The 24,287-nt window shown below is 38.8% G+C and overlaps 1 protein-coding gene across 5 annotated transcripts; it reads right to left on the bottom strand.

Moving 5' to 3' along the window:
* Positions 1-1,436: 1,436 nt before the first annotated feature.
* On the bottom strand, positions 1,437-23,790 carry Tial1 (TIA1 cytotoxic granule associated RNA binding protein like 1). 5 transcript variants are annotated; one of them, XM_041666360.1, is made up of 13 exons: positions 23,288-23,787; positions 20,628-20,689; positions 16,491-16,587; positions 9,776-9,925; positions 9,491-9,545; positions 9,268-9,355; positions 7,355-7,430; positions 6,324-6,432; positions 5,481-5,576; positions 5,281-5,365; positions 4,959-5,082; positions 4,485-4,624; positions 1,437-3,363 (listed from the first exon to the last, which is right to left on the bottom strand). In XM_041666360.1, the coding sequence occupies exons 3-13, from the start codon at positions 16,500-16,502 to the stop codon at positions 3,237-3,239; spliced, it is 1,062 nt and encodes a 353-aa protein (XP_041522294.1). In that variant the 5' UTR covers positions 16,503-16,587; positions 20,628-20,689; positions 23,288-23,787; the 3' UTR covers positions 1,437-3,236. The 5 variants fall into 5 exon arrangements, with proteins under 5 accessions (XP_041522294.1, XP_041522295.1, XP_041522292.1 ...); XM_041666361.1 differs by having other exon boundaries at positions 9,776-9,874; positions 23,288-23,786; XM_041666358.1 differs by lacking the exon at positions 20,628-20,689 and having other exon boundaries at positions 23,288-23,790.
* Between the last annotated feature and the right edge of the window lie 497 nt (positions 23,791-24,287).

Below are 24,287 nucleotides of genomic sequence, written 5' to 3'. Positions count from 1 at the left end.
ATGAAGTTCTTACTATATAACACTTAACAGAAATATACTTTTTAGAAGGATGAGAATTTCTTTTTAAAAGTTGTATTACATTCATTTGTCAAGTGTAACAGTGTATACCTTTAATCCCAGCACTCGGGAGGCAGAGGCAGGAGGATTTCTGAGCTAATGGCCTGCCTCATCTACACAGTGAGCTCCAGGACAGCCAAGACTAATAACATAGAGAAAACCTGTCTCAGATAAATAAATAAATAAATAAATAAATAAATAAATAAACAATAAGGAATAAAAGAGTGAGCCTACACATATGCCAGTGTGCACAGAGATCAGAATCAGTTCTTACCTTCCACCATGTGGTTTCCTGGGAATGGAACTCAAGTCATCAGGCTTAGCAGCAAGTATCTAAACCCATCAAGTCAACTTACTGACCCCATGTGCACAAATTTCTGTCCCTCCATATACAGAGCTTAAATTTTATTTAACACAAAGAGTCCAAGTCCGGAGACTATAGGTATGTCTTACTCCTTGCTGATAAAAGCAAACTGCTTAATTCATGGCAGCCTGAAACAGTTACACAATAAACAACAGTAAGAAAAAGGCACTTACATAGTCTAGTCTTTATTGAAAGACTTACTTCAACTGTGGTTTACAGCTTTGGCTTTAGTTGGCCTCTCACTGCCGGCAGACATAAAGATCAGACGGACTGGCATCGAGGAAATGCTAGTAGAAAAGGATTCAAGCACAGACGATGGCAGGCAGAAACACACCAAGATAAATCTCAAGAAACTATGAAGAGACATTTCCTTGCATGCCAAAGAGTCTCTCTGCTGTTCTTACGAACACAGGAAGGGAAAGGCAACAGTTCTTAGGCTTAAAGTGGACCGAGATGGCACAAACTCAAATCTGCGTAGTAAGACAGTCTGAACCTGTGTTAGCTTGATCACTGTACTTTCAAAAATAGTGCATTTCGTCTGGACATTTCCCTTTCTATCTTAAAACTATTTGCTGTGAAATGACTGTGACTGACTTATCAAGAAAACTTTTTTTCTCATCCAAATTAAGACAAAAGACATGTCAGTCACACACTCACTATGGCAATGTAACTAGTCTGGATAATTTCATTAAATCATAGAATATATAACAGAAAAGGCTACACTAGAGTTAGCCATTAGTTATCTCAATAAGCTACTTAATATATTGGCAGAGGAAAAAAGGCAAATTGAAATTTTAATTCAATAAAAGCTTTTATCAATTTAGAAAATCCTTAAGATGTTTGAGTTTCGCAAAAGTTAACAAAAATCTTAACTCAGGAGCAGAATATTAGCTTATTGGTTTCTTCTTATAAAATATAAAGTACCTTTTCCGGAACATCCCCCAAAGGTAGGATGATCAGAAGAAACAGGGCTATTTCAGTCATAGACAAGTATAACACAGGACTATTGTGGTTTAAAAAAAAAAAAAAAACTAAGGTACATAAGATTTTGGCTCAAAAATGAATTTCAGACCCTGTAAATTTCTATACTAAATATATTTGGCTGTGAAGGAGGAAAAATACCAGAAGTTTTGTGGTCACCAACATATAAAACACATTATCTTAATCATTAGACTTCAATGGCTAAGTGCGGCCACCAGCTGCATCTTACCGACCTTACCACTGAACCGTTAGGGGTTGTTTGCTCTTGTGCATACACAGGCCAACAGGTTTAATACACTGCCAGAACATTTGCACCCCCTAGCTGTCACAACTGAACATAGATTGTTTATAGAACTATGAGGCAGACTGTATCCACAAAGACTGACAAATGCCATGGAAGCTCACCAGGAACTCCTGCATCTTCCCCATAGGCTCATTTACAAACTGTGCACACATACAACTCAGGCCTCTTCAGGCCTGTCACCCACACGCTCCCCACAAGGAAAAAGAACAAATTAGGAATAAAAGTCACAACTTTGTGTTTGACTTAAATTGAATATCCAATTATAAATTGGTATATCAAGCTGTCTAAATAAGATATTTTAGCAATCTTGTTAAAAAAATTCTTGGGCAAAATATATCTAATTTTTAAAAACATCCCAAGATTTTTAAAAAAACATTTGTGCTATACAACTTACAGGAAATTTGAAATCATTTCACTGGTTTTAATCAAGGTATTTTGTACCAAATAAAGAAAAAAAAAAAGAAAAAGAAAAAAAAGTCCAAAACTAACTTACTTCCACTTACAATTTAGAATATGCTAATGCTTCAGGATCTGTATGAAATTAAATTAAGGCTTCTTCTGTGTGGTCATCTGTGTCATCTTCATTTACATGGCCAACCTGGAAACGGCATCTGAAACATTGTTACCGAGCACTGCGCTCCCTGTTCCCTCGCTGCAGTGAGAATAGATGTCACTTGTCACCTCGGATAAGTACACTGCTGCTACTTCTATGTTGAAGCATGCTTTTGGAACACTGTAGTTATTCAATATTTACAATGTTTATCATTTAAACTCCATGTAAAAGCACAAGTATGACTGTCTGACTTTAATATAAACACCATACTTGGAATTTCCCCCCAGAATGAAATGCAATATACTACATTTTGATAACCAACACTTTGAAAGTTTTAAAAATATGTATTAATGTGGACCACCAGCATTCACTCAAGGGACTTCTACGATGCTGTTCCTTATTTAGGTTGCAAGCTTTCAGTCTGGCTTCAGTTTCTTTAATAGAGAGAGAAACAATATTTCTTCCACAGCGATTCCCACACATCACGTATTTCTTCTGAAATCACACTTTTCCTGCTGACTTCAATGTGGTCCACCTCAGGGATGGGAGGGGAGTATCAGAATTCAGGACGTACTGATGTGATTCTCAGTTTTCACGATACTCCCTTTTTTGCTCTTTTAAAAACACAGTGAGTTAAAATACTGAACAGCAAGATAAAAACGGAATAGTGTCTAAGAATCAAAACGTATTACCCATTTCTCCTATTATATCAAAATTTATAGTCAGAATTGTCTTTATTGACTTTATTTTAGTTTTTGTACACAAAGAAAAATCATGTTCATCTCCATCATGAACAAAAACTTAAAAAGGCAGAACTAGAAGACACGTGTCCTTCCCCGGGCAAAGCTGTGCTAAGGGTTCCAACATTTCAATTGTTAAAATAAATATTCTCACTTCCGATGTTTACTTTCATGTCTTCAAAGTGTCATACGAAATTGCAGCCTATGGTGAGTTACAACTGTGTTTAGAGTCCCAGCTCACTGTGTTGGAAAACTGGCCATTCCATAACCAGCTTGGTTTGGAGGAGGTATTACAGGAGGAGGAGCTTGTCCTTGAGGAGGCTGAGCACCAAATCCACCCATCCAAGCAGCAGAAGGTGATTGACTTGGAAGAAAGCAGGGAAAAAAAATTTTCAGCAAACACAAAGAGATAATCTATACAGCTATACAAAACCAGGCAGACTCTAAGCACAAAGATAAACCACGAATCCCCAACAAACAGGACACACACCACCACCATTACATCTTACAGCTTTTCACTGCCTTTTACTTTGTGCTGTGCTGGGGATCACGCCCAGGGCCTTGTCTATGCGATGTGATGCCCCACACTTCGGTCCAGCTTTGTTAGGATAATCACAGCTTACCTCAAGTCTGCAGACCACCTCAAAGCTGGTTCTTAAAAAAATAATGAGGGCTGGCATGGTGGTACACACTTTTAATTTCAGCACTTGGGAGGCAGAAGCAGGTGATCTTTGTGAATTCGAGGCCAGCCTGGTCTATATAAAGTTACAGGCCAACCAAGGCTTATAGCTATAGTAAGACTGTCTCAAAAAACAAACATCTAGGACAGCCAGGGCTACACAGAGAAACCCTGTTTCAAAAATAAAAATATAATAATGATAATAGCAATCCTAGGTGAGCCAGGTATAAGGCCTCCTATCTGCACCCCAGTACCTGAGCCGGGGAGGGGTTGGGACAGGACTGCTGGGAGTCAGTAATATCCAGGCCACCCTGGCCTAGAATGAAACACTGTCTTATAAAAATAAATTACTTAGGAGGCAGTACTCTTGTTACAGCCCTCAACTCTTGCGGTATTTTTAATAAACCTGTGAAAATAAAGGTCTAACTCAGCCTAGGGGAAAAACTTCACACAAGGCAAACTACACTATGTCATATCAGCTCCCAAGGTGTCTTAGGATAGGCCAAACAAACATAGAAACATCATCTTTCTGAGCATATCTAGGAAAAGACCTGTTACACACATAAAATCAAATAAAACTGCTATTATAAATGAGTTAGCTAGCTGCTTAGAGAGAGGTCAGACTACACCCCCATTTCTGTAATGCAAGGGCTACAAACTCCACTTCCTGAGATCTGCTGTATTCCATTTACAGTCCAAACGTCCTGACATAACATCATTTCAGTAGACTCTCCCCTAGGAGAGCACAGATTTCTCTTTCCCCAGAACTCATCAGTTTCTACAATGGAAAAACCAAAACAACTCACTCTACTCCGAATCCTTGTTGGTTCCATGGTTGCCCATAGACTCCGTAGGGAGGTACTTGCCACCCATTTGCCATATACTGCCCATACTGCTGTGGGTTTCCATACACTTGGCTCCACTGGCCCCACTGACTGTAGTCAACCTAGGAGAAAGCAAATTCTTGTTTTAGGGAACAAGAAAGAAACACCGTATTTGAAGAAAGAGTGGGAGACAAGGAAGAGAAAAACTAAGTAAGCACCCTTATGTGAATAGGACTCTGTTATTTATCATTGTCTAAGTTTATTGGGGTGGTGACACCTGTGAAAAGAAAGTATTAAGATTCAGTTAATACCGCAAAACAATTTTGAAATAGCATTTACACAATCAACTGAAAGCAGCTATATGTTTTATTTTACTGTTTATTTTACAATTTCCAAAGCTCCTATGTAGGTATGTAAGATGGAAACCTTAGAAAGTGCTAAGAAAAATCGAATTACCTGTTGGAAGTTTTTAGTCATATCAGGAGATTCTTTACCCCAATAGCATTTAACCACATGTCCTTCAATTGTAGTACCGTTAACAGAGACAATGGCATGGGCTGCACTTTCATGAGTTGAAAATCTAGGAGGAGAAAGACAGTGAGGTTTTGTCTTCACTCTTTAAGAACTTGGGCAAATAATATAGGAACTCATTGGCTGACACCTTTCAGCTGGCATTTTTTTTAAGCTACATTCTGTAGGCAAACTGCCATCTAGTAAGAATCCACTCATGTAAGAGGGAATAAGCAGTAAGAGAATGGCTTTACAGCTGGCGTGTTACCTGACAAACGAATAGCCCTTCTCTGGAAAAACTCGAATTTCCATAATTTGTCCAAATGGTGAAAATGTTTGTCTCATAAGCTGATCTATACAAAGAAAAATACACAAAGAAAATATTTACAGCTCATGCTAGCCATGAAATTTATACTAATAGTGCTGAAACACCAACAGAGAAGGTAATTAGGAAGCCAAAGACTATACCTGTTAGCCCAGAAGCAATTCCTCCACAATACACAGTACAATTTTTTGGACTTGACTGGTTTACTACATCTTCAAATCTCAACTGCTTAGTGTTAGCTATATGAAGAAAGTAACAAAATTTGGACTGTTAAACAGTATTATAAAACTAGTTTTTGAGCTGACCTTAAAGCTCATTGCATATGTAAGGTCCCATGTTCAATCCCCAACACCACACACATATACAATCTTTTGTTCTTATATACCATTTTTAATTTTTTTTTTTAAGACAGTATCTTTCTATGTAGCCCTCGCTATCCTGGAACTATGTGAAAGAGGCTGGCCTCTGCCTCCCAAGTACTGGGATTATAGGCATGGGCTACCACTCCCAGCTACATACTGTTAAGATATACTCCACTAGGAGAAACAAAATTTTTTTCTTCTTTCTGTGACTTAACAGATAAGGGGGTGAAGTCTCGGGTATCCCAGGCTAGGCTCAAACTCACTATGATGCTGAAGAGGTCTCTGAGAATTTCTGTTTCTGCCTCCATTTCCCATGTACTGGGATTATAGGCATGAGCCTCTATACCTGGTTTATATGATGCTGGGGACCAAATTCAGGGCCTCATGTATGTTAACAGCAAGCAAAAGCACTCTACCAACTGAGCTATAGCCTCAGCCTTAAATATAGATCTCATCTATAAATAAATCAGTTGGTTCTTAGCCTGGAGGGTACTTATATCTAAAGTTCATATGATGAGATTCATGGTAAAGCTTACAGTAATTTAAATATTAAGAAATTAAGACATAATGGTACATGGTATAATCACAATCTATGCTTGCTACATACATGCAGATATAACTTACTTTCCTGTGTACTTTTAGGGGCAGGTGGTTTACGTGTGGCCCAATTGGTTCTGATTTGTCGACCTCCCAACCACTGGCCCCCCATGTGCACAATTGCATTTTCTGCATCCTATAGAGAAAAAAAAGAGCAACTAGAAAACAAAACAAACAAAACCAGATGTAAAAAACCCAGTAAGACAAAAATGAAAGCCGATACTGCTGCATCCAATACATCTCATCATCTGTGAGTCCATTCAGCACAAAGATGTTACCAATAAAACAACTTGAATCATAAAGCTGCTTTCTAAGGGTTCAAAATACTAATATTTAAATTTAAGAATTATATTTCACTAATATAAAGAAAAAAGATAATCCTATTCACCACCCCAAAATCATTTTCCTCCAATACACACAGATGAATAATAAAAAAAAAAAAATAGAAATCTTGTGTCATTTTAAAGAGCCTTAATTTTATGGTTGCTTTGTAATGTAATAAAGAAAATGTGAAAAGAGGCTAATGTACATACATAACTGCTGGAACAATTAATATTCCTTATGAGGCTGGGTGTGGTGGCAAAGGCAGGTGGATCTTTGATAGTTCGAGGCTAGACCAGTCTACAAAGCGAGTGGACAGCCATGGCTACACAGAGAAACCCCGTCTCAAGTAAATAAAAAATATATATACATATATATATGTGTGTGTGTATTATGAAAATATAGTTTTGATGAAAACAATTAAAATAGAGACTTTCCTTGTTAAAACCGAACATAATTCTCATATTGGTTCACTTCTACTGGTCTCGGGTTTTACTACTAATTCATTCTGCCTTCACCAATGCACAAATGCATTTTCATAATCCTCCTTCATTATTATCACCCTAGCCTTTTCTAGATATTTTCAAGTTAATAACAGAATTATTTTCTATTATTAATATAAATTATATTCCTAAATTAACATTCAAGCACATTAAGTTTCAATCATTAATCGTTAATTTTAATAAAGAACTAAATCCCGAAATGAATTGAAGACTGAGTTGATTGAAAGGACGTACCAGTTTGTTATAAAAAGATACAAAACCATAGCCTTTGGACTTTCCAGTTGCCATGTCTTTAACTACCCGGGCATCCCTGTGAAAAGAAGCACAGCTAAATGAGGGAAGTAAAAGTCACCCTCAAAATAAAAACTAAAAGGAACCACACACACTGTATTGTGAGCATTTTAAAAATAAACTCCAGTTAGCCCTAATTAACTACAGCCATTCCTGAACTCTCCCTAATGCTTCTTTACCTGTTAGAAAAAAGCAGTAGGACAAAAACATGTAATAAACATGCAACCTAATCACATAACCTGTGCTTGCTAACTAGATACTCAAAGCTGAAGATTAATAGGAACAACAGTTTCCTTTTCTAATATTCTATTTGCTAGTGTCCTCTAAGATTTACTGATTCTATAAATTACTGCAACAATGCTAACTACTTTACCATGCAATATCTAAATAGTTAAATGTCTTCTGCCTAGTGATACAAAATATATGAAATATTAAAAAATTGAAAAAGAGGAAAAAATAGGAATTAAAAAGGCATACATGGCCTGTTAACAGATTTCTTTATTTTTCTTGGTCAATTCTCTATCATCATTTTGGAGTTTGGGCAGCTGTAAATTTTGAAAAATTGACATTTTCAGAAATTTAAGAAAGGAGAATAAAAAACTAACAACAACGCTAAGCACACCAGTACGAAAACAACAAATTTACACAGAAATTTTAGTGAGTAAGTTAAAATGATTGGAAATATAGAACTCCACTGAATATAGAATGTTAAAATGTAAATACTAAAATATGTATATATAAATAATGTATAATAAGAATAAATAGAAATGAGAAAAAAATCTACAACTGAGTTCCAGTGTGCACAGTTCCTTGCAGTTAGCCTTCAAGATCCTGTCCATTCTTATGAGCAATTCTGCAAAATAACCAGAATGCTATTACTTTTAATTGTGACTTGGACTGTAGAAAAACTGTAGGTCTCAGGTATAAATAAAGATCAAAAACAGCAACCTGTATCATTTTATACTATTTTACAACAGTACTACTTACCACACTTAGATTAAAAAGCAAAGCAAATATCAAAACAGAAAATTAAGAATTAAATGTTTCTTACAAATAAATCTATAGAACAACAAATCATATAAAAGTTAATAGAAAAGTTGTTGTTCTTAATCAAAACATTTCTGTAGTCATACATTTAAATTGACAAATATATAACAAATTTATTTTAATTAAAGATAAATTGACATTTTATAAAACTTGCAACCATTTTCTAAAATATTGAATCAAATAACAAAATTTGAGCATATATATTTAAAAAAAAAAATCAACCCATACTTGTCCCTTCCCTAGCAGAATCAAATATCACTAACAAAAATCAATCTCATATTTATTATCTAGACAAGAAAACATTTTAATATTGCAACAGTATTCTTTTTCTGAAAGCTAAATATCAAAATACATTTATCATTATATTTAAACATGAACATTTCCAATTTAACCATAATATACTCAAAGATTTGCTTAAATTCCCCCTACTTATAAACTCCTCCAATAAAAGTTTAATACACAATATAAATCACATTTAGTTTTTATTAACCCAATATTCTTAAGCATTAAGATTTGAAAACATTTGACAAAAAGCTGGAAGCTTCAACATTCGAATATTTGCTTTAAATATAACCAACAGAATCACTTAAAATTTCAAACATTATACACAGGATTATCTGAAAACAAGACCCTAAACATTGAAATGACATCAACATTTGCAACAACATCTACTCAAAAAACAAAACAAAACAAAAGTAAAAATCAAAGAAAAACACACTAACTAGAGAAAGAAAACCTTGATTCTAATACAAGTTAATCATATAGTTTTGCCTATCACTACTGAGTCTGATACTGATTATGATACTTACGATATTTTACCAAAGGGGGCAAATGCTGATTTGATATCTTCTGTTGTAATTTCTGGACTCAAATCCCCAACAAACACATGGAAGTGATCTGAAATCAAAGCATTTGGTAATCAAATACTTAAGAAATCAGGCAACACTAAAGGAGGAAAAACACCGTAGGTAAGCTGGTAATGCTGCCAGGACAACGTCAGGTTTCCACAGTAAATGCAGCAGGAGTACTTACTGGAAGTATCTTTTTTCTGGCTACTTGGTGTTGTTGCCCAGTTTACTTTGACCTCCTAAAAGCAAAGATTATATTTAATACAATTATTAGGCATGTCACTATGAGCTGTTAACACTTACCACTTAATATATCATTTATCAAGTTGGATTATGTGTGTAAAGGCACTAGGCTGAATAGAGACCACTCAGTAGCTGATTGTCTATTTTAAATCTTGCTAAGAAAGAATGCAGAGTGATTTAACATGCAAACATACGTTTACTGGATGCCATCATCCCATTATCTTACCTTTCCCAAAATTTTTCTGCCATTCATAGCAGCTAATGCAGCAGCTGCATCTCTGTGTTCATAAAATTCCACAAAGCAATATGGATCATTGCTTGTATGCTGCAAAACAGAAAATCCAACAGAAGAGTTGACCCTTCTGCTATCGGGTTGCTGAGAAGAAAATCCAGGAAAAAACATTACTGACAGCTAGGAATGCACAGGTGAGACTGTACAAGCTTATGAAAGCCTAACACTTAAGACTTAAGCTGAACCTCAGAATACTGTTGTATTCCAGCAGAGCCACACGAATAGTAAAGAATCGTGACTGTGAGAATTAAAATATCCAAGTCTGGTGAAGCATGTTTAATACTAACCCTAATCCTCTACCTCAGGTTTAGTAAGGACTGTTCCTAATCACTGCTCTTTTCTTCCAACATTATTTTTCTTATTAGGTTTTGGTTTTTCAATACAGGGTTTCTCTGTGCAACTCTGGCTGTCCTGGAACTCGCTATGCAGACCAGGCTGTCCTCAAACTCAGAATCTGCTGGCCTCTGCCTTCCTCGTGCTGGGATTAAAGGTGTGCTCCACCACCACCTGGCTCCAACATTATTTTAAAAGGCTGATTTCTACTTATGTTTTATAATCCTTCATATACTATATTCCAGACTTATAAAGGTAAAAAAAAAAAATGCAGCTGGGCATGGTAGCGCACACCTTTAATCCCAGCACTTGGGAGGCAGACGCAGGCGGATCTATGACTCTGAGTTCAGCCTGGTCTACACTGAGAGCCCCAGAACAGCCAAGGCTAGTTAGAGACCCTGTCTCAAAAAACAAACTAACAAAATATATAAAAATCAATCCATTTTACCTCTAATCAAAACTAGAGCAGTGGATACTACAATATGCAGCATTTTGTATTGCTACAGATTGGATATAATGCATTTCTTGTCTAGAAGAGGAAAGAATAGAAATAGAAAAATTCAAGATTTGTAATTAGTTGCTGAAATGAATTGTCCATCTTCCAAAACAGACATGATAGCTAGGCAGGATTACACACACAGACCTGTAACTCTAGCACTTGGGAAGCAGAGGCAGGAGGATCAGAAGACTGTAAGTTCAAGGTCAGCATATGTACACACATATGAATGACACAGCTTTAAAATGAAAAATTTTAAAAGGCCCAATATACTGGAGAGCAAAGATATTTTGAATATGTCTTTCGGTGTCCATAAAATACACTAGTAATCTAGCATATGATTGGTAAAAATGTATTTACATATTCTGGCAAGGTGGTACAGCTCAGTGGTAGGGCAAAATTGCCCAGCATGTGTCAGGGCCTGGGTTTGCTACTCAGTATCTTAAAACCAAGTAACTAAATAAATATTAAGTAAATGTAGGGCAAAGCTACAACTTTGCATCACAAAACACCAAGATAAAAAACAAAACAAAACTTCACTAGTTGGCAAATACATAGCTACTAAGGATGCTAAGAAACTAGAGCTATGTAAAAAACACATATTTTTATAAAACTGAAACCTATACTGGCCAGCAGCTCAGCTGACATATTCTTTATATTTGATTAAAAACACTTAACACTATTTAATGTAAAAAGCCCCAAGAGAATAACACACGGACTCTATGCTTTATGTGAACTTACTAGGAATAAAAATTTCAGATAAAATAAAAGATATTTCAACAACTACTATTTCTCATCCCAGAAAATTTTTGTAGAAAAATCCAAAAAAAAAAATGCAGCAGCCAGTTAGGCAGTAGTGGTGCACACCTTTTAATCCCACACTTTGGGGGCAGAGGCAGGCAGCTTTCTGTGACTTCAAGGCTAGTCTGGTCTTCAGAGCTAGTGCTGGGACAGATAGAGTTGTTACAGAGAAACCTTGTCTTGAAAATCAAAACAAAACAAAACAAAAATAAAAGATATAACATCCAGAGGCATTTCTTTGGGTGAGGGAGGGATTATTAGCAATGAAAAGAAAGTACGGGCTCTCACATAAAATCCTATTCTCATATCCATATGACAAGAGAAAGAAGTAGAGAAAGGAAAGGAAATAGGAGAGATGACTCCAAATAAAGTTTTCTCCTCTGAATGAGTGAATGTTTACCAGACACATTCACTAAAGACTGGCAGACCACAAAAACAAGCAAACAAAAAACCAATGTGGGCCAGGCTTGGTGGCATACACATTTAACCCATGCAGTGGAGAGGCAAAGGCAGGTGGGTCTTGTGATTTCAAGTTCAAAGTCAGTCTAGTCTTCATAGCAGTTTCAGGACAGCCAGGGATATATAGTGAGATCCTGTCTAAATAAAATTAGGAAACTAGTATATTTATGCACTGCCTCTGCCTCCCAAGTGCTGGTATTAAAGGCGTGCACCACCACCGCCTGGGTAGTCTGAGGATCTCTTAAGAGGTAAGAACTCTCTAGTGGCTTGGCTGCTTTGTTTTTTGAACCTTCAGGCTGAACCCCAATATCTGTCTCTGGGTTTTTATTATTCATGCTATAGTTTTCTTATTAACTTTAGAATTTTCACCCTTTCACTTAAAAGGAAGCACTTTCCATCTTATTGTTGGGATTTCTGAACTGCCAGCTTTACTTTACACTGAGGCCATTACTAAGTTCAAGCTCCTGGAACATGAGCACTAAATAGATGCTTCAGTCATCTGATGACATCACTAAGTGACTAACGGGTGGGCAGCACGCACAACCTCAACATGTTGGATACAGAAATCCTTTGTGCCTCATTCTCAACACTAAGGGATTTTTACCACGCCACTTAGATCTGTATCTAAAAATATCTGAATTGGGCTGAGCATGGTGGCACACACCTTTAATCCAAGCACTCAGAAGGCAGACGCAGGTGGATCTCTGAGTTTGAAGTCAATCTGGTCCATATAGCAAGTTCCAGAACAGTCAGGGATACATAAGACCCTTTCTCAAAAACCAAATTTCTAAATTGTTCTCTTATGAAATGTCCTATTTTCATTCATATTTTGAAAAGAGGATGATCAGAGCTAAAGATTATTATATTTAAATATCTATATCACATTGTTTGATCCATGTTTTTAAAAAGTCAAATCTTAACTATCAGCTGTTAAAACTTTTAATGCTTGTCTTAAAATTAGAAATTACATGTATATACATACTGCTTTTCATTATATTATAAAAACTAGAATCTAAAAAAAAAAAACTAGAATCCATGATAACATCTGATAAAGAAAAAAAAATCCAAACAGGTGCAAATGGTTGTCCAGGCCTATAAACACCAGCACTCAGGGATATCCCCCACGTTCAAGGCCAACATGGTGAGTTTCAGGACTATGTAGCAAGACCCATCTCAACAAAAAGGCCAAATAAAAAGAAAAAAAACAAAAAACAGGTCAGGACAAAATTGGTCAAAAAAAAAAAAAAGAGGGGAAAAAAAACAAAACAGTATTCTTTTGGGGGGCTGTTTATTTGTTTGTTGATTTATTCATTTTTTCGAGACAGGGTTTCTCTGTATAGCCCTGGCTGTCCTGGAACTCCCCAGTAGACCAGGCTGCCTCGAACTCAGAGATCCACCTGTCTCTGTCCCCAAATGCTGGGATTAAAGGTGTGTGCCACTACCGCCCAGCTAAGAACAGGATTCTTTATATAACAAAATCAAATTTATAAAAGGAAAGATGTTAGGTATTCCTTCCTAGAACCCATGTCCTTTAGAAACTTCCTACCTAGATCACTGCTCAAGCAACACTCCTAACAATCAGTAGAGTCCTTACCTTAATTAGTCTGGTCACCATTACTGGATGACATAAATGTTAAGTCAGAAAAATGAGAGACTTTTAAACTAAAGTTTGAATCTAGGAACTGTAAGACATGGCTAAGCTGTAAAGAGTGCTACTCCTCATGGCTAAGTCTGTATGCACATAGATTTTAAAATATTTATCAAATGTCTCTCAAAAACATTCTAATAGCCGGGTGGTGGTGGCAAACGCCTTTAATCCCAGTACTCAGGAGGATCTTTGTGAGTCTGAGGCCAGTCAGTGTGAGCTCCAGAACAGGCTCCAAAGCTACAGAGAAACCCTGTCTCAAAACACTGAAAACAAACAAACAAACAACAAAACACGTTCTAGTGACTCTTTCCACTTTTTGCATCCTCTGTACCCTGGAGTCACTTTGCCTGCATGTGTTTCTCCGCCACCACCTGACCCTCCTTTCTGTTCTTCCACACATTCAAAACATCTGACTCCCACCCTCCCTCCTGTAAATGTTCTCTTCTGTTGATGCCACAGCATATCTGGTGTCCCCACTTCCTCTCTGCAAGATGTTTCAGAAAGTCGTTTGTCCCTTCTTAACTTTGACTGGAACTCTTGAATGTTTGTTCCAACCTGCAGGCCTCAGATTTCAGTCTGTCCATCCCCCATTTTCTACCACCCCTCTCTAGGTGATCTTACTTACATGGCTTCAAATATTACTGTACACATCAGCACTGGTCTCTCCAGAATTCCAAACTCATTTATCCAACTGCCTACATATAACCTCCATTTGTATAGACAAAGTGTATCTTAAATTTAACACTGCCAAAACAGAAATCTTGATTGCCACCACTCCTCCATCCATCCTGTGCCTTTCTCAGTCATTCCCATTTTAGTAAGTAGCAATGTTAGCACCCACACAATTGCACTGACAAGAATCTAAGTCTCCCTGTTTCTTACAGACACTCTAGTCCTAATGCTCTTACCTCCAAAATAAAAATTTATCTACTGTCTTTCTTCACCACTATCCTAAAACTCAACAACCTATAACCTCGGTGCAGACTTGCAGAATACACCTGCCTGGTTTCCCCTGTTCTTGTACCCTACAATCCTACACAAATTACTCATTTCCACACAGAACAATCTTTAAAATACAAATTAAACCCTGTCTTCTCTTTGGCTAAAAAAAAAAATCTCTCCAACAACCTGGCATTTCTGTCCCAGCTCTGTCCAGGCCCACACTGAATACTCCCTGTCTTGCCGGACTCCATCCCCACCTCCACCCTCCACCACCCACTAGATGCCAGTCATCTCTTTACCACTGTGAAGCCTTTGCTACTTGCGCTCCTCTGCTCCAGTCCTTAACACCGACGGGACCATCTTGGTATTCCTGTCTAGACTAAGAGAAGTGACATCTTCCCTTACATGTGGCCTCAGTCTCATCAGCCACTTGGTCATCACAGAACACTTATTCTCACCACGGCTCTTATCTCTATTCTTCTGAAGCTTCATTTGCTTCTCCATTGCATTCCCAGTGCTTTCAACAGTACCCATGAAAAATATTATTTCCCATTAGTGAAAGAATAAAAGTATAATCAAAGTTAGGAATGAAAAGAAGGAAAATTATATACCAGAATAGAAGGTAACTATTGGCAATTAGATTAAAAGGCCAAAGCTTGTCACAGATTTTTACAGTTCTAGGTTAGAACACCAGCTTTAAACACCCTTGTCTCATCACCTGCTGGCATCTCTATGACTAATTCTACTTCAAACTCTACTTATGCATCTACTGAAGACAACTGTCAGGAAACAGATCTCTGGTTTTTCTTTTTCACAAGCACTCCTGTTCCGCCATAGGCTCTTCTTCCTCAGACTTCATACAGAAGAGTTATCTGTCACCCTTTAGGCTTCAGGCTGTACTGACTCCTAGTAGAAACATCCCATGACCCACAACCACAGTGGCTATTGTCCTGATGCTCCCACAGCAGTTTAAGCTATCTGATCCTCTAGCACTTATATTCTATTTCCTATGTGAGGGCTGACTTCAGTCCCTACAAGCCTGTAAAATCTTTTTTTTTTTTTTTTTTTTGGTTTTTTCGAGACAGGGTTTCTCTGTGGTTTTGGAGCCTGTCCTGGAACTAGCTCTGTAGACCAGGCTGGTCTCGAATTCACAGAGATCCACCTGCCTCTGCCTCCCGAGTGCTGGGATTTAAAGGCATGCGCCACCACCGCCCGGCTAAGCCTGTAAAATCTTATGGGGCCAGGAATTCTTTTATTCACCACTGAATTCTTAGCACTTACCATAGTATCTAGTACACAGCAGTCAAAAAAAAATTGATAAATAATCAGAAAGGAAGAAAAGAGTAACTGACACACGCACCACCGGGTACAACTAGTCTTAACTGAGAAAAGTAAAAATTTTTCTTTGAAAAATAAGACAAAACTTTTGGATTTTGGTACTAGGGGTTGATGAACCCAGAGCCTTGCATATTACAAGTGCAGATTCTATCACTGAGCTACATTCCTAGCCCAAATAAAATTATTATAACAGTTTAAATTCCTATGTACAAAAAGTTGTTCAGACCTTAGTATTTACTAAACACACATGAGATGCAAACTGCTCTGCTGAGCACATAATAACCGGATGTTGGCTTCAACACTTACCAATCCCTTCACTTGACATGTAGACTGAGCTATCGGCGCTTACACTGGAGAATGTGAAATACCATCGCCTTACATCTTTCCCAGACGGGCTACTTATGAGTTAAACACATTATGGAGGACATGCAATGATAGTGCAGAGTCTTTGCCTCCTCCCCTAGCTCACTGGCCAAATCAATGGATTAAGTCAATACCACACACATGAATCTCTCCCACAGAGCAATCTGAGGTTGAAGATGAAATTTTAAATGGTGTTAATCAACTCATGTATCAACTACAAATGTTCAACATCAGGCAAGGGATGACACTCCTAACCAGGAAGATCTTACCTCTGTTATCATTTTACAGCTTTTACAGGGTCCGATCTGACTGAATAACTGGAGTATAAGGACTTCTGTCACATCTCTGGAGAGGTTACCTACGTATCTGAATGAGAGAGGAAAAAAACATTATCAGCAATGTTTCTTTGACTATAGCTCTGATGTGTTATTATTTAATTCATCTTTTATTTCAAGTTCCCGTCTATGCTAAATTTTTTTAGTTAAGCCTATGATAGCTATATTTCCAATTTCAGAATTTGTAACATAAATATGACAAATATTGATTTACTAAAACATCTTGATGATGAACTAATACTAGACAGCAGTTGTTAGTGGGCTCATCTCAACACTGCCAACCAAAACAATTTCATGAACAATGAAGAGAGTGAGAGTCAAGTTGTTCTAGCAGAGCAGAGGGTGGGTGGGTGGAGGTGCTGAGGTCTGCTTCAGTTTGGGCTAAAAAAGACTGTTAGTGATGGCACATCTTCATTGCTTTAAGAACAATGGAATTAATAATTTATACCTTCTATCAGCATCAACAAAACAATCTTTAGATAACAAATAAAAGAAATTTAAGAATTCTTTAGAAATTCAGAGGAAAATTTAAGATAGACCCAAATATGCTTTTGACTGGATATTTAAAGGTTCGAGCTTTTCTCCCTAATTAGCAGTTGATTAAAAATTTCAATGAGAAAAAAGAAAAATCAACACCTAACCCCTCAAAGATGATCACCTTGGTTTATGAGTTACTACAACTTGATTTATGTCTTACATTCTCAATAAATTGCCAAAATCTTTTTTGGTTCTCAACAAAAAACACCTTAAGTGTACATTTGTCATGAATCACTTTATAAACCAAAACATTACTTGTAAAATGTGACATAGTTTCTTCTGGGAAGTAAAAAGATACCATTTTACTTTTCTGACCACAACACAACATTAGGAACCAGTGCTGAGACCAAAATAAGGCTTGCAACAGTTGCCACGTTAAATACAAAGCTTTCAAATGAAACATGCTAAAAGAAAAAGGGTTGGAGAAAGCTAAGCTTCAGAAAAACCTAAAATGATTGGTTAAGAATGGGGCTGGAGAGGTGGCCCAGTCATCCAGCATGCTTGCTGTTCTTGTAGGGGACAGAGTTCAGTTCTCAGCACCCAGGTCTGGCAGCTCACAATTAATTGCCTGTAACTCCAGTTCCAGGGATTCCAACACCCTCTTCTGGGCTCCTCCAGCACCTGTGTACCCAGATGTATATACATGTAATACATGCAGGGGGACACACACAATTTTTAAAAAACAAAAACAAACAAACAAACAAAAACAGGAAAAAAATGAGTAACAACTTCCCAGCTTAGTTAAGAATGTCACAGCAGTGGTGACCAACAACCTCAGGGTACATGTTCTCAGGCTGAAATACAAGTCCAGTGCTATTGAAATAAAGAATTAGCTAGCTGACAAACTGGTTTAGGTCTAGTATGCCATCTTTTCCTTATAATTAAATGGAGCTGACCCACCGTAGGCCATACGGGTGATTTTTTTCCCCCAGCAGTAGAAAACAGTTGAAGGGATTACTAATTAGCCATAAATGACTGCTTGCCCCTTTTCACTCACAGGGACTTTATGAGCCTGTAACTATGGAATAACCTCCTTTGTAAAAAAGACCCAAGTATAAAGAAAATGAGCAAGTGAACTTGATTTTCTAAACACTGTGTTCACCTGACCAGTCTAGCCTGCAGAGGGCAAGGGATAACAGTGGTTTTAAAAATGAAGCTAGCCAGTAACAAAAATAAACAATAGAACATCATTTTACCATGCTAATTTTTGATGATTATACAGTTTTAAGATTGTGTTCATGTTTAAAAACATTAAATGTTACTTTTCACAGCTAAGTCACAATAAAAGCTATTTTTGTTTAACAAGACTTTCATTCTAAGTCAACCCATTTTCAATCAGGTAGGAAACTCCCTGGTTCCAGAGGCACATTGATGTATATAATTAATTTCTGTATCTAGCAGTGTCAAAGATTAAAAATTGTTAACATTCTAGTTTAGAATGTCATGAAATATTTACAGAATAAATACCAGTGCTAAGGTATCCTATTTTTCAAATACTTCCAAGAGTTAACAGCTAAAGCAGCAGACTAAAAGTTTTTTTTTTGTTGTTGTTGTTTTTGTTTGTTTTGCTTTCAAGACAGGATATCTCTGTGTAGTTTGGAGCCTGACCTGAAACTCACTCTCTAGACCAGGCTGGTCGAACTCACAGAGATCCGCCTGCCTCTGCCTCCCAAGTGCTGGGATTAAAGGAGTATGCCACCACTGCCTGGTTTAGCAGACTCAATTTTAAAAACATAGAAAGCCTGGCTAGGCATGGCAGTGCACACCTTTAATCCCAGCACTCAGGAGGCAGAGGCAGGTGGGTCTCTGTGAGTTTGAGGCCAGCCTGGTCTACAAAGCGAGTTCCAGAACAGCTAAAGATATACAAGGAAACCCTGTCTTGAAAAACCAAAACTATACAAAGCCTTCTGGAACTACAGAGAACATCTTCAATTGTCAAGATGAAAAGGATACAATTTAGTATATAATTTCACCTACATTTATCCAAATTTTAGACTGACTTTTCTACTCAAGGTTCTATAATTTATGTATCTAACAAAGGCAGAAGTTATATTTTTAATATTGTATACTGTGCCTTTTACATTATCAAAAAATCATCTATCCCAGAATAACTCTAACAATGGTGTTTAAGACAAAATTCAACATTCAACCTAGTATCATCTTTCATAGCTTACTGAATTTGTTATCTGTTTCTTTCAAACAATATTTTCTATACTTCACCTTCTGCTGCAGCTAAGTAGTATTAAGTACATTCTAAAGTTCCAAGTTTTTAAATATGCAATTTTTACCTGAAGGAGCATGTGCAAAAACAACAGACAAAGACAAACGGTCTGAGTTCTTATAGTAAATAGAAACACTTAGGAAATTCCAGAAATGACTTTTAACTCAAGATAAAAATAAGGAAAATGCATACCTTACAGTCTATTTTGTCTTCTAAGAACAGGAACTGTGGGAACCGAAACATTAATAACTGAAATGATACCTTTATCCCTAACATTGGGTCTAAGATCCAATTGGAGACTAGAAAACTTGGCAGTTTCACAGCAGGCAGAAGTTCACAGTGCAGTGAACTACTTCCTACGTCCAACTGGGCAGAAATGAAGAACATGGTGCCTTGCAGAAAGCTAATGACAGCTTTTCCACTGAATGTGCTCTCACTCTGAAAAGTAACCCTACCAAGGCCGAAATTACCAGCACTTTTATACAAAATACTGTTGGGCTAAATTTCCATAAAGGTTGTTGTAGTTTTCTGATCATTCTTAACAAGTTCCTATACAAAAATGAGATTTCCAACAGTAACCCTGAACAGCCCTCTAAAGGGCTGTCTGAGCTGTTACTACGGGATTTTCAGAAGGAGGCAAAGCTGGAAAGGTAGAGTAGGGTAACTAACCTGACCAAGGACCTCTAAAGGATGGTCCTATACAAGCTTTAAAGAAACAAAGATGACCAAGTTGAACCAGCTTGATTATAGCCACAATATAGCTAAATCAATGGTGTAGCCAAGTCTATGCGATCTTACACTGTTTTCTTCTGTTTTGTTCACAGATGTTCAGAACACACTTTAAATCACAGGCTTATTACCTCCTTTTTACTGAGTATCAAGGAAGAATAAATAGCCTTATAGCATTGAATCCTAGATGTACAATTTCTAGGGTTTTGGTACACCAAATAGATGAACAGACTAAACTACAATTGACTGCTAATATAATTTAGTGTCACACTGTGGGTTCAGATACCACAGACCAAATCACTGCACTGCAAAGACACAACCCAAGGCGGAAACGTCCTACAAGGCTGGTCTAATTCAAACACCAGTATCACATATTGGGATCTCATTGATTTGTTTTTAAGATCATGAATACATAATACCCCAAAATAAATGTCAAATGAAAATGAGGAACATCAGAAAACAGACCTTTAAAGCAACTATATGGCAAATAAGATCTCAGATGAACATCAAGGCAATTCTATACCACTTTAAATATCATCAGATAAATTAGTAATACTGTAGATAATGAATATTTAAAGACCTACCTAGGCTATAAACACCATATTGTTTTCTGAAGATAGAACCATATGTCTTAGCTTGTGTGTGTCTGCAGGAAGAAAACCTTACTAGTAACACACAGGCATTTGAAAGTAAACATGTTAAGATAAACTTTATTTAAAGTACATTGTTTTAAAACATAGTAGTCACTTGAGAAACCTAATCCATAGATCACAATGCAAAATACAGGTTCTTCATAAACAAAATCAAATCCTATTAAACATTTGCTTTGATGTCAAGACTTTACATTAGGTATATATATATATGTATATATATATATAAATCAACAAACTTCAGAAAGTATGACAATGTCCGCCTATAATTTAAGTCAATAAGAACTTCTAAAAACAATGCTTAATACTAATTTAGCCAAAGAAGTACAGCTTTAAAATATTTATTGAGTACCTCTTACGTTCCAAGGAGTGAACTAAGTGCAAGGAGGGTTAAGACCTAGGAAGCAGTACAGTTCTTGCATTTAAAAGCAAGGCAAAAGCATAGTGGTGGTGGTGCCTTTAATCCTAGCACTCAGGAGGCAGAGACAGGTAGATCTCTGTGAATCGGAGGCCAGCCTGGTCTACAGAGCGAGTTCCAGGACAGGCTCCAAAACTAGAGAAACCTTGTCTCTAAAACCAAAATGAAACCAAAATAATAATAGCAATAAATAAAAACAAAACCAAACCCACTATGACTGTCCATGAAGAAGAGTGGGAAAAGGAAGACATAACAAACACAAGGTGATGGACTAGAACAGAGCTTAAGATGTTTATCCCCTCATATGTATATATCGCAGTTTAGCTAACTAAACACTGACAACTGAAGTGCTTCAGGGGAAAAAGACAAGTGCTCGAGATGGAAATGTATGAAATACTATAATTTAGCTCTGGTCTAGAGGATGAGCCCTGATAGCGATGCAAAGACAATTTACAGGAATAAAAGAAACAGAAAAAGGCATACTATGTAACAGACAAAGGCAAGAGACTTGTTCTAAGAACAAATAGATGCAGTTAATGAGACATGAGAATTTACCAAGTAAGCACTAGCTATTATGATGCAATGATGACATTTCAGGGATTTTAGATACAATGTAACTGCCATCTTCCTTGAACATATGCTTGCTAGGCCTTAAGTCTAGTTTCCCCGGATGCTTTTATATAAGTACACACTGCTAGCTATTAAATGCAAAGCCATGGCTTAAACAAAGATTTAAGAACAAATTTCAAGTTTTGTCTCAATTATAATTTTTCTGGAAAACAGAAATGGAAAAAAAAACACACAAAAAATTTTAACAAACTTCTCATTCACAGGTATATGTTTAGGTTGTTTTCAAATTTGCCAAGTAAGATGTTAAGAGAAATAAGAATGGAAAATATAAACGATGCTTAAAAAAAAAGAGAGAAAGAAAAAGATATCAACATTGAATATTTACTGAACATCTTTTCTGTGGTAAGAATGAAGCTCTGAGAAACTAGTCAGAGATCCTGAGTATCCACCCACCGTAGTCCATTCCCCAAAAAGTACTTTCCCCATCAGCTAACCCGGCCAAGTGGACTCTGATCATCATAGCAATCAATACCAGGCAGAGCGAGGCAAGAGAGACAATGCAGCAGGCTGACTCTGTGTACTTACTCCAGGCAGGAGTAGCTGGCCTGGAGAGGCTGGTAACCCCAAGGTGCTCACTTTAAACAATGAATTAGAAATTACTCAGACCAAGGAAAAAAAGAGTGCCACACTATCTGGAAAGGAATACAGACGCTGAGTCATCACTCTGCATCGGGAAAGGAAGGAAACGCCAATTAAGCGGTTGGAAGATGCAATTCATTCATTAAATTGGCCATCAGGTGAAACTCAACTGCTAGACCGCGGAAAAAAAGGACCCAAAAGACACGCATCAAATAGCGGGAGAAGACATCCTTTTCTCCAACTCTGATGGTCCTGACGCACAAACCGATTAGGAAGCGGCATCGCCAACTGAGCGAAAGGAGTTTAACTGGTTGTCAGTTTGGCGTAGTGAGCGCTCAAAGTAAACTTCGCTATCCAAGGGACAGAGGTGGTGCACGGCGGCAAAAGGCAATCTCTTTGGCACTTGAAAAGCAGCGGGCGATGGGCGGGTGTTTCTGACAGCGTGGGGCACGTGGGGCAGAAAGAGACAAGGGGCTCCTCTGGTTAAAGAGCGGTAGGCTCGGGAAAAGATCCGGAGGCTGAGGACGTGGACCGCTGAGGACGTGGACTGAGGCTGAGTACTCACGCCAGAGGGTGCAGCAGCGGTCCCACCCCCGCCAAGCCCTGCCCCCGTGGAGACCCACAGCTCCCGGTTCAGCCCGGAGTCCCCAAAGCACAGGGGGAGCCGGAGCTCTCCCGAGCCTGACAGCCTCAGCCGTGCACAACAAGACCGGTCTAGGAAGGGTGTGCAAAGAAGGGATTGGGAGGAAAAGGTCGAGACGAGCCCTACACCCTAGAAAGTAACTGTGTTCGGGGGGAAGGGAGGGCTTCCTTCTCTAGCAAAGAGGGACAGAAGAGGAATGCACTTCGTAGCGCTCCACCGGGACGCCGGGCTCTCAGCTTCGGGTTCCGGTCTCCTGCTCCCTCCCTCAGCATCCCGCGTGCCCGGGCCGCTCGGTGCCTGGCACCCCCGGTCTCGGGTACTCACAGAGTCCGGGGCTGTCCGTCGTCTTCCATCATGGTGGGTGCGACGGAGTGATCCCGGGACAAGGGGGAGGGCAGGGCCGGGGAGGGGAGGGGGTGGGAAGGAAGGGGAGGGGGGCTCCGGGCTCCGGCTGGGGACAGAGGAAAAGGTACTGAACCCCACTCTCGGTCCGCTCCCCCCCAGCCCGCTCCGGACACTGCGCTCCAACCAGGAGGAGCAGGAGGAGGAGGAGGATGAACAAAATGGCCGCCGCCACCAGACAGGCAGGAAACGCTTCAAGGCGCAGGCGCGGCCCGCCAGGTCACTGCTCAGGCCAGTTGCGACGGCCTGTCCGGCAAAAGTGGTTGAAAGAACAGAAAGCCTGGCAAAAGAGTACACCCTGACACTGGACACGACGCAGCACGTCGTCGCTGTGGGCCTAGTGGCCTAGCCAGCTTCAAGAGAAACACGACACAGAGAGAAAAGCCGCGAAGTCAAGTCTCTGGGAATTGTGGTCCCGGGAAAGCGGGGGAAGCCCTTCGCCAGTGGCCTTCTGGGAACTGTAGTCCAAGGACGACCCGGAGCCTGCCGGAGCGCGAAGGAGAGATTTCTGGGTAGTGTAGTCGTACGTGAGGACGTGCCGCGATAAAATAGTTGATGTGCCGGGAGGGAGCGAGGATTAAAAGGCGACCGGCCGAAATGAGCGAGCTTTCCGGGAAGTAAACTACAAATCCCAGAGTGCCTCGCGCCGGGGACCGCCCTAGGATCGCTTCTAGCATTTTAAGGCTCTTCTGTTGGTCCAGTGTGAGCTTCAGCTCCGCCTCCGTCCAGCCCCAGAGCGGTTTCTTCAACTGCGGATCAGGCAGTGTGCTGGGTCCGCGTGGTTCCCCAGCTTGCCGGCCTTTCTGGCCTCAACCCATAGAACTGCTAGTCTGTATTCAGTAACCGCCGTCTCACGCGACGGACAGGAGAGAGGCAACTCTGAACTGGACCCGGAGGGGCTGTGGCGAACATCGAGGCTGTG

This window comes from Microtus oregoni, unplaced genomic scaffold (assembly GCF_018167655.1).
Source record: "Microtus oregoni isolate MIOR12 unplaced genomic scaffold, Mior012 000016F_ref0000370, whole genome shotgun sequence".
In the NCBI taxonomy this organism is placed as follows: domain Eukaryota; kingdom Metazoa; phylum Chordata; class Mammalia; order Rodentia; family Cricetidae; genus Microtus; species Microtus oregoni.
Note: the sequence above shows the minus strand (reverse complement) of the source record. Positions and strands in the feature narration are given on the sequence as shown.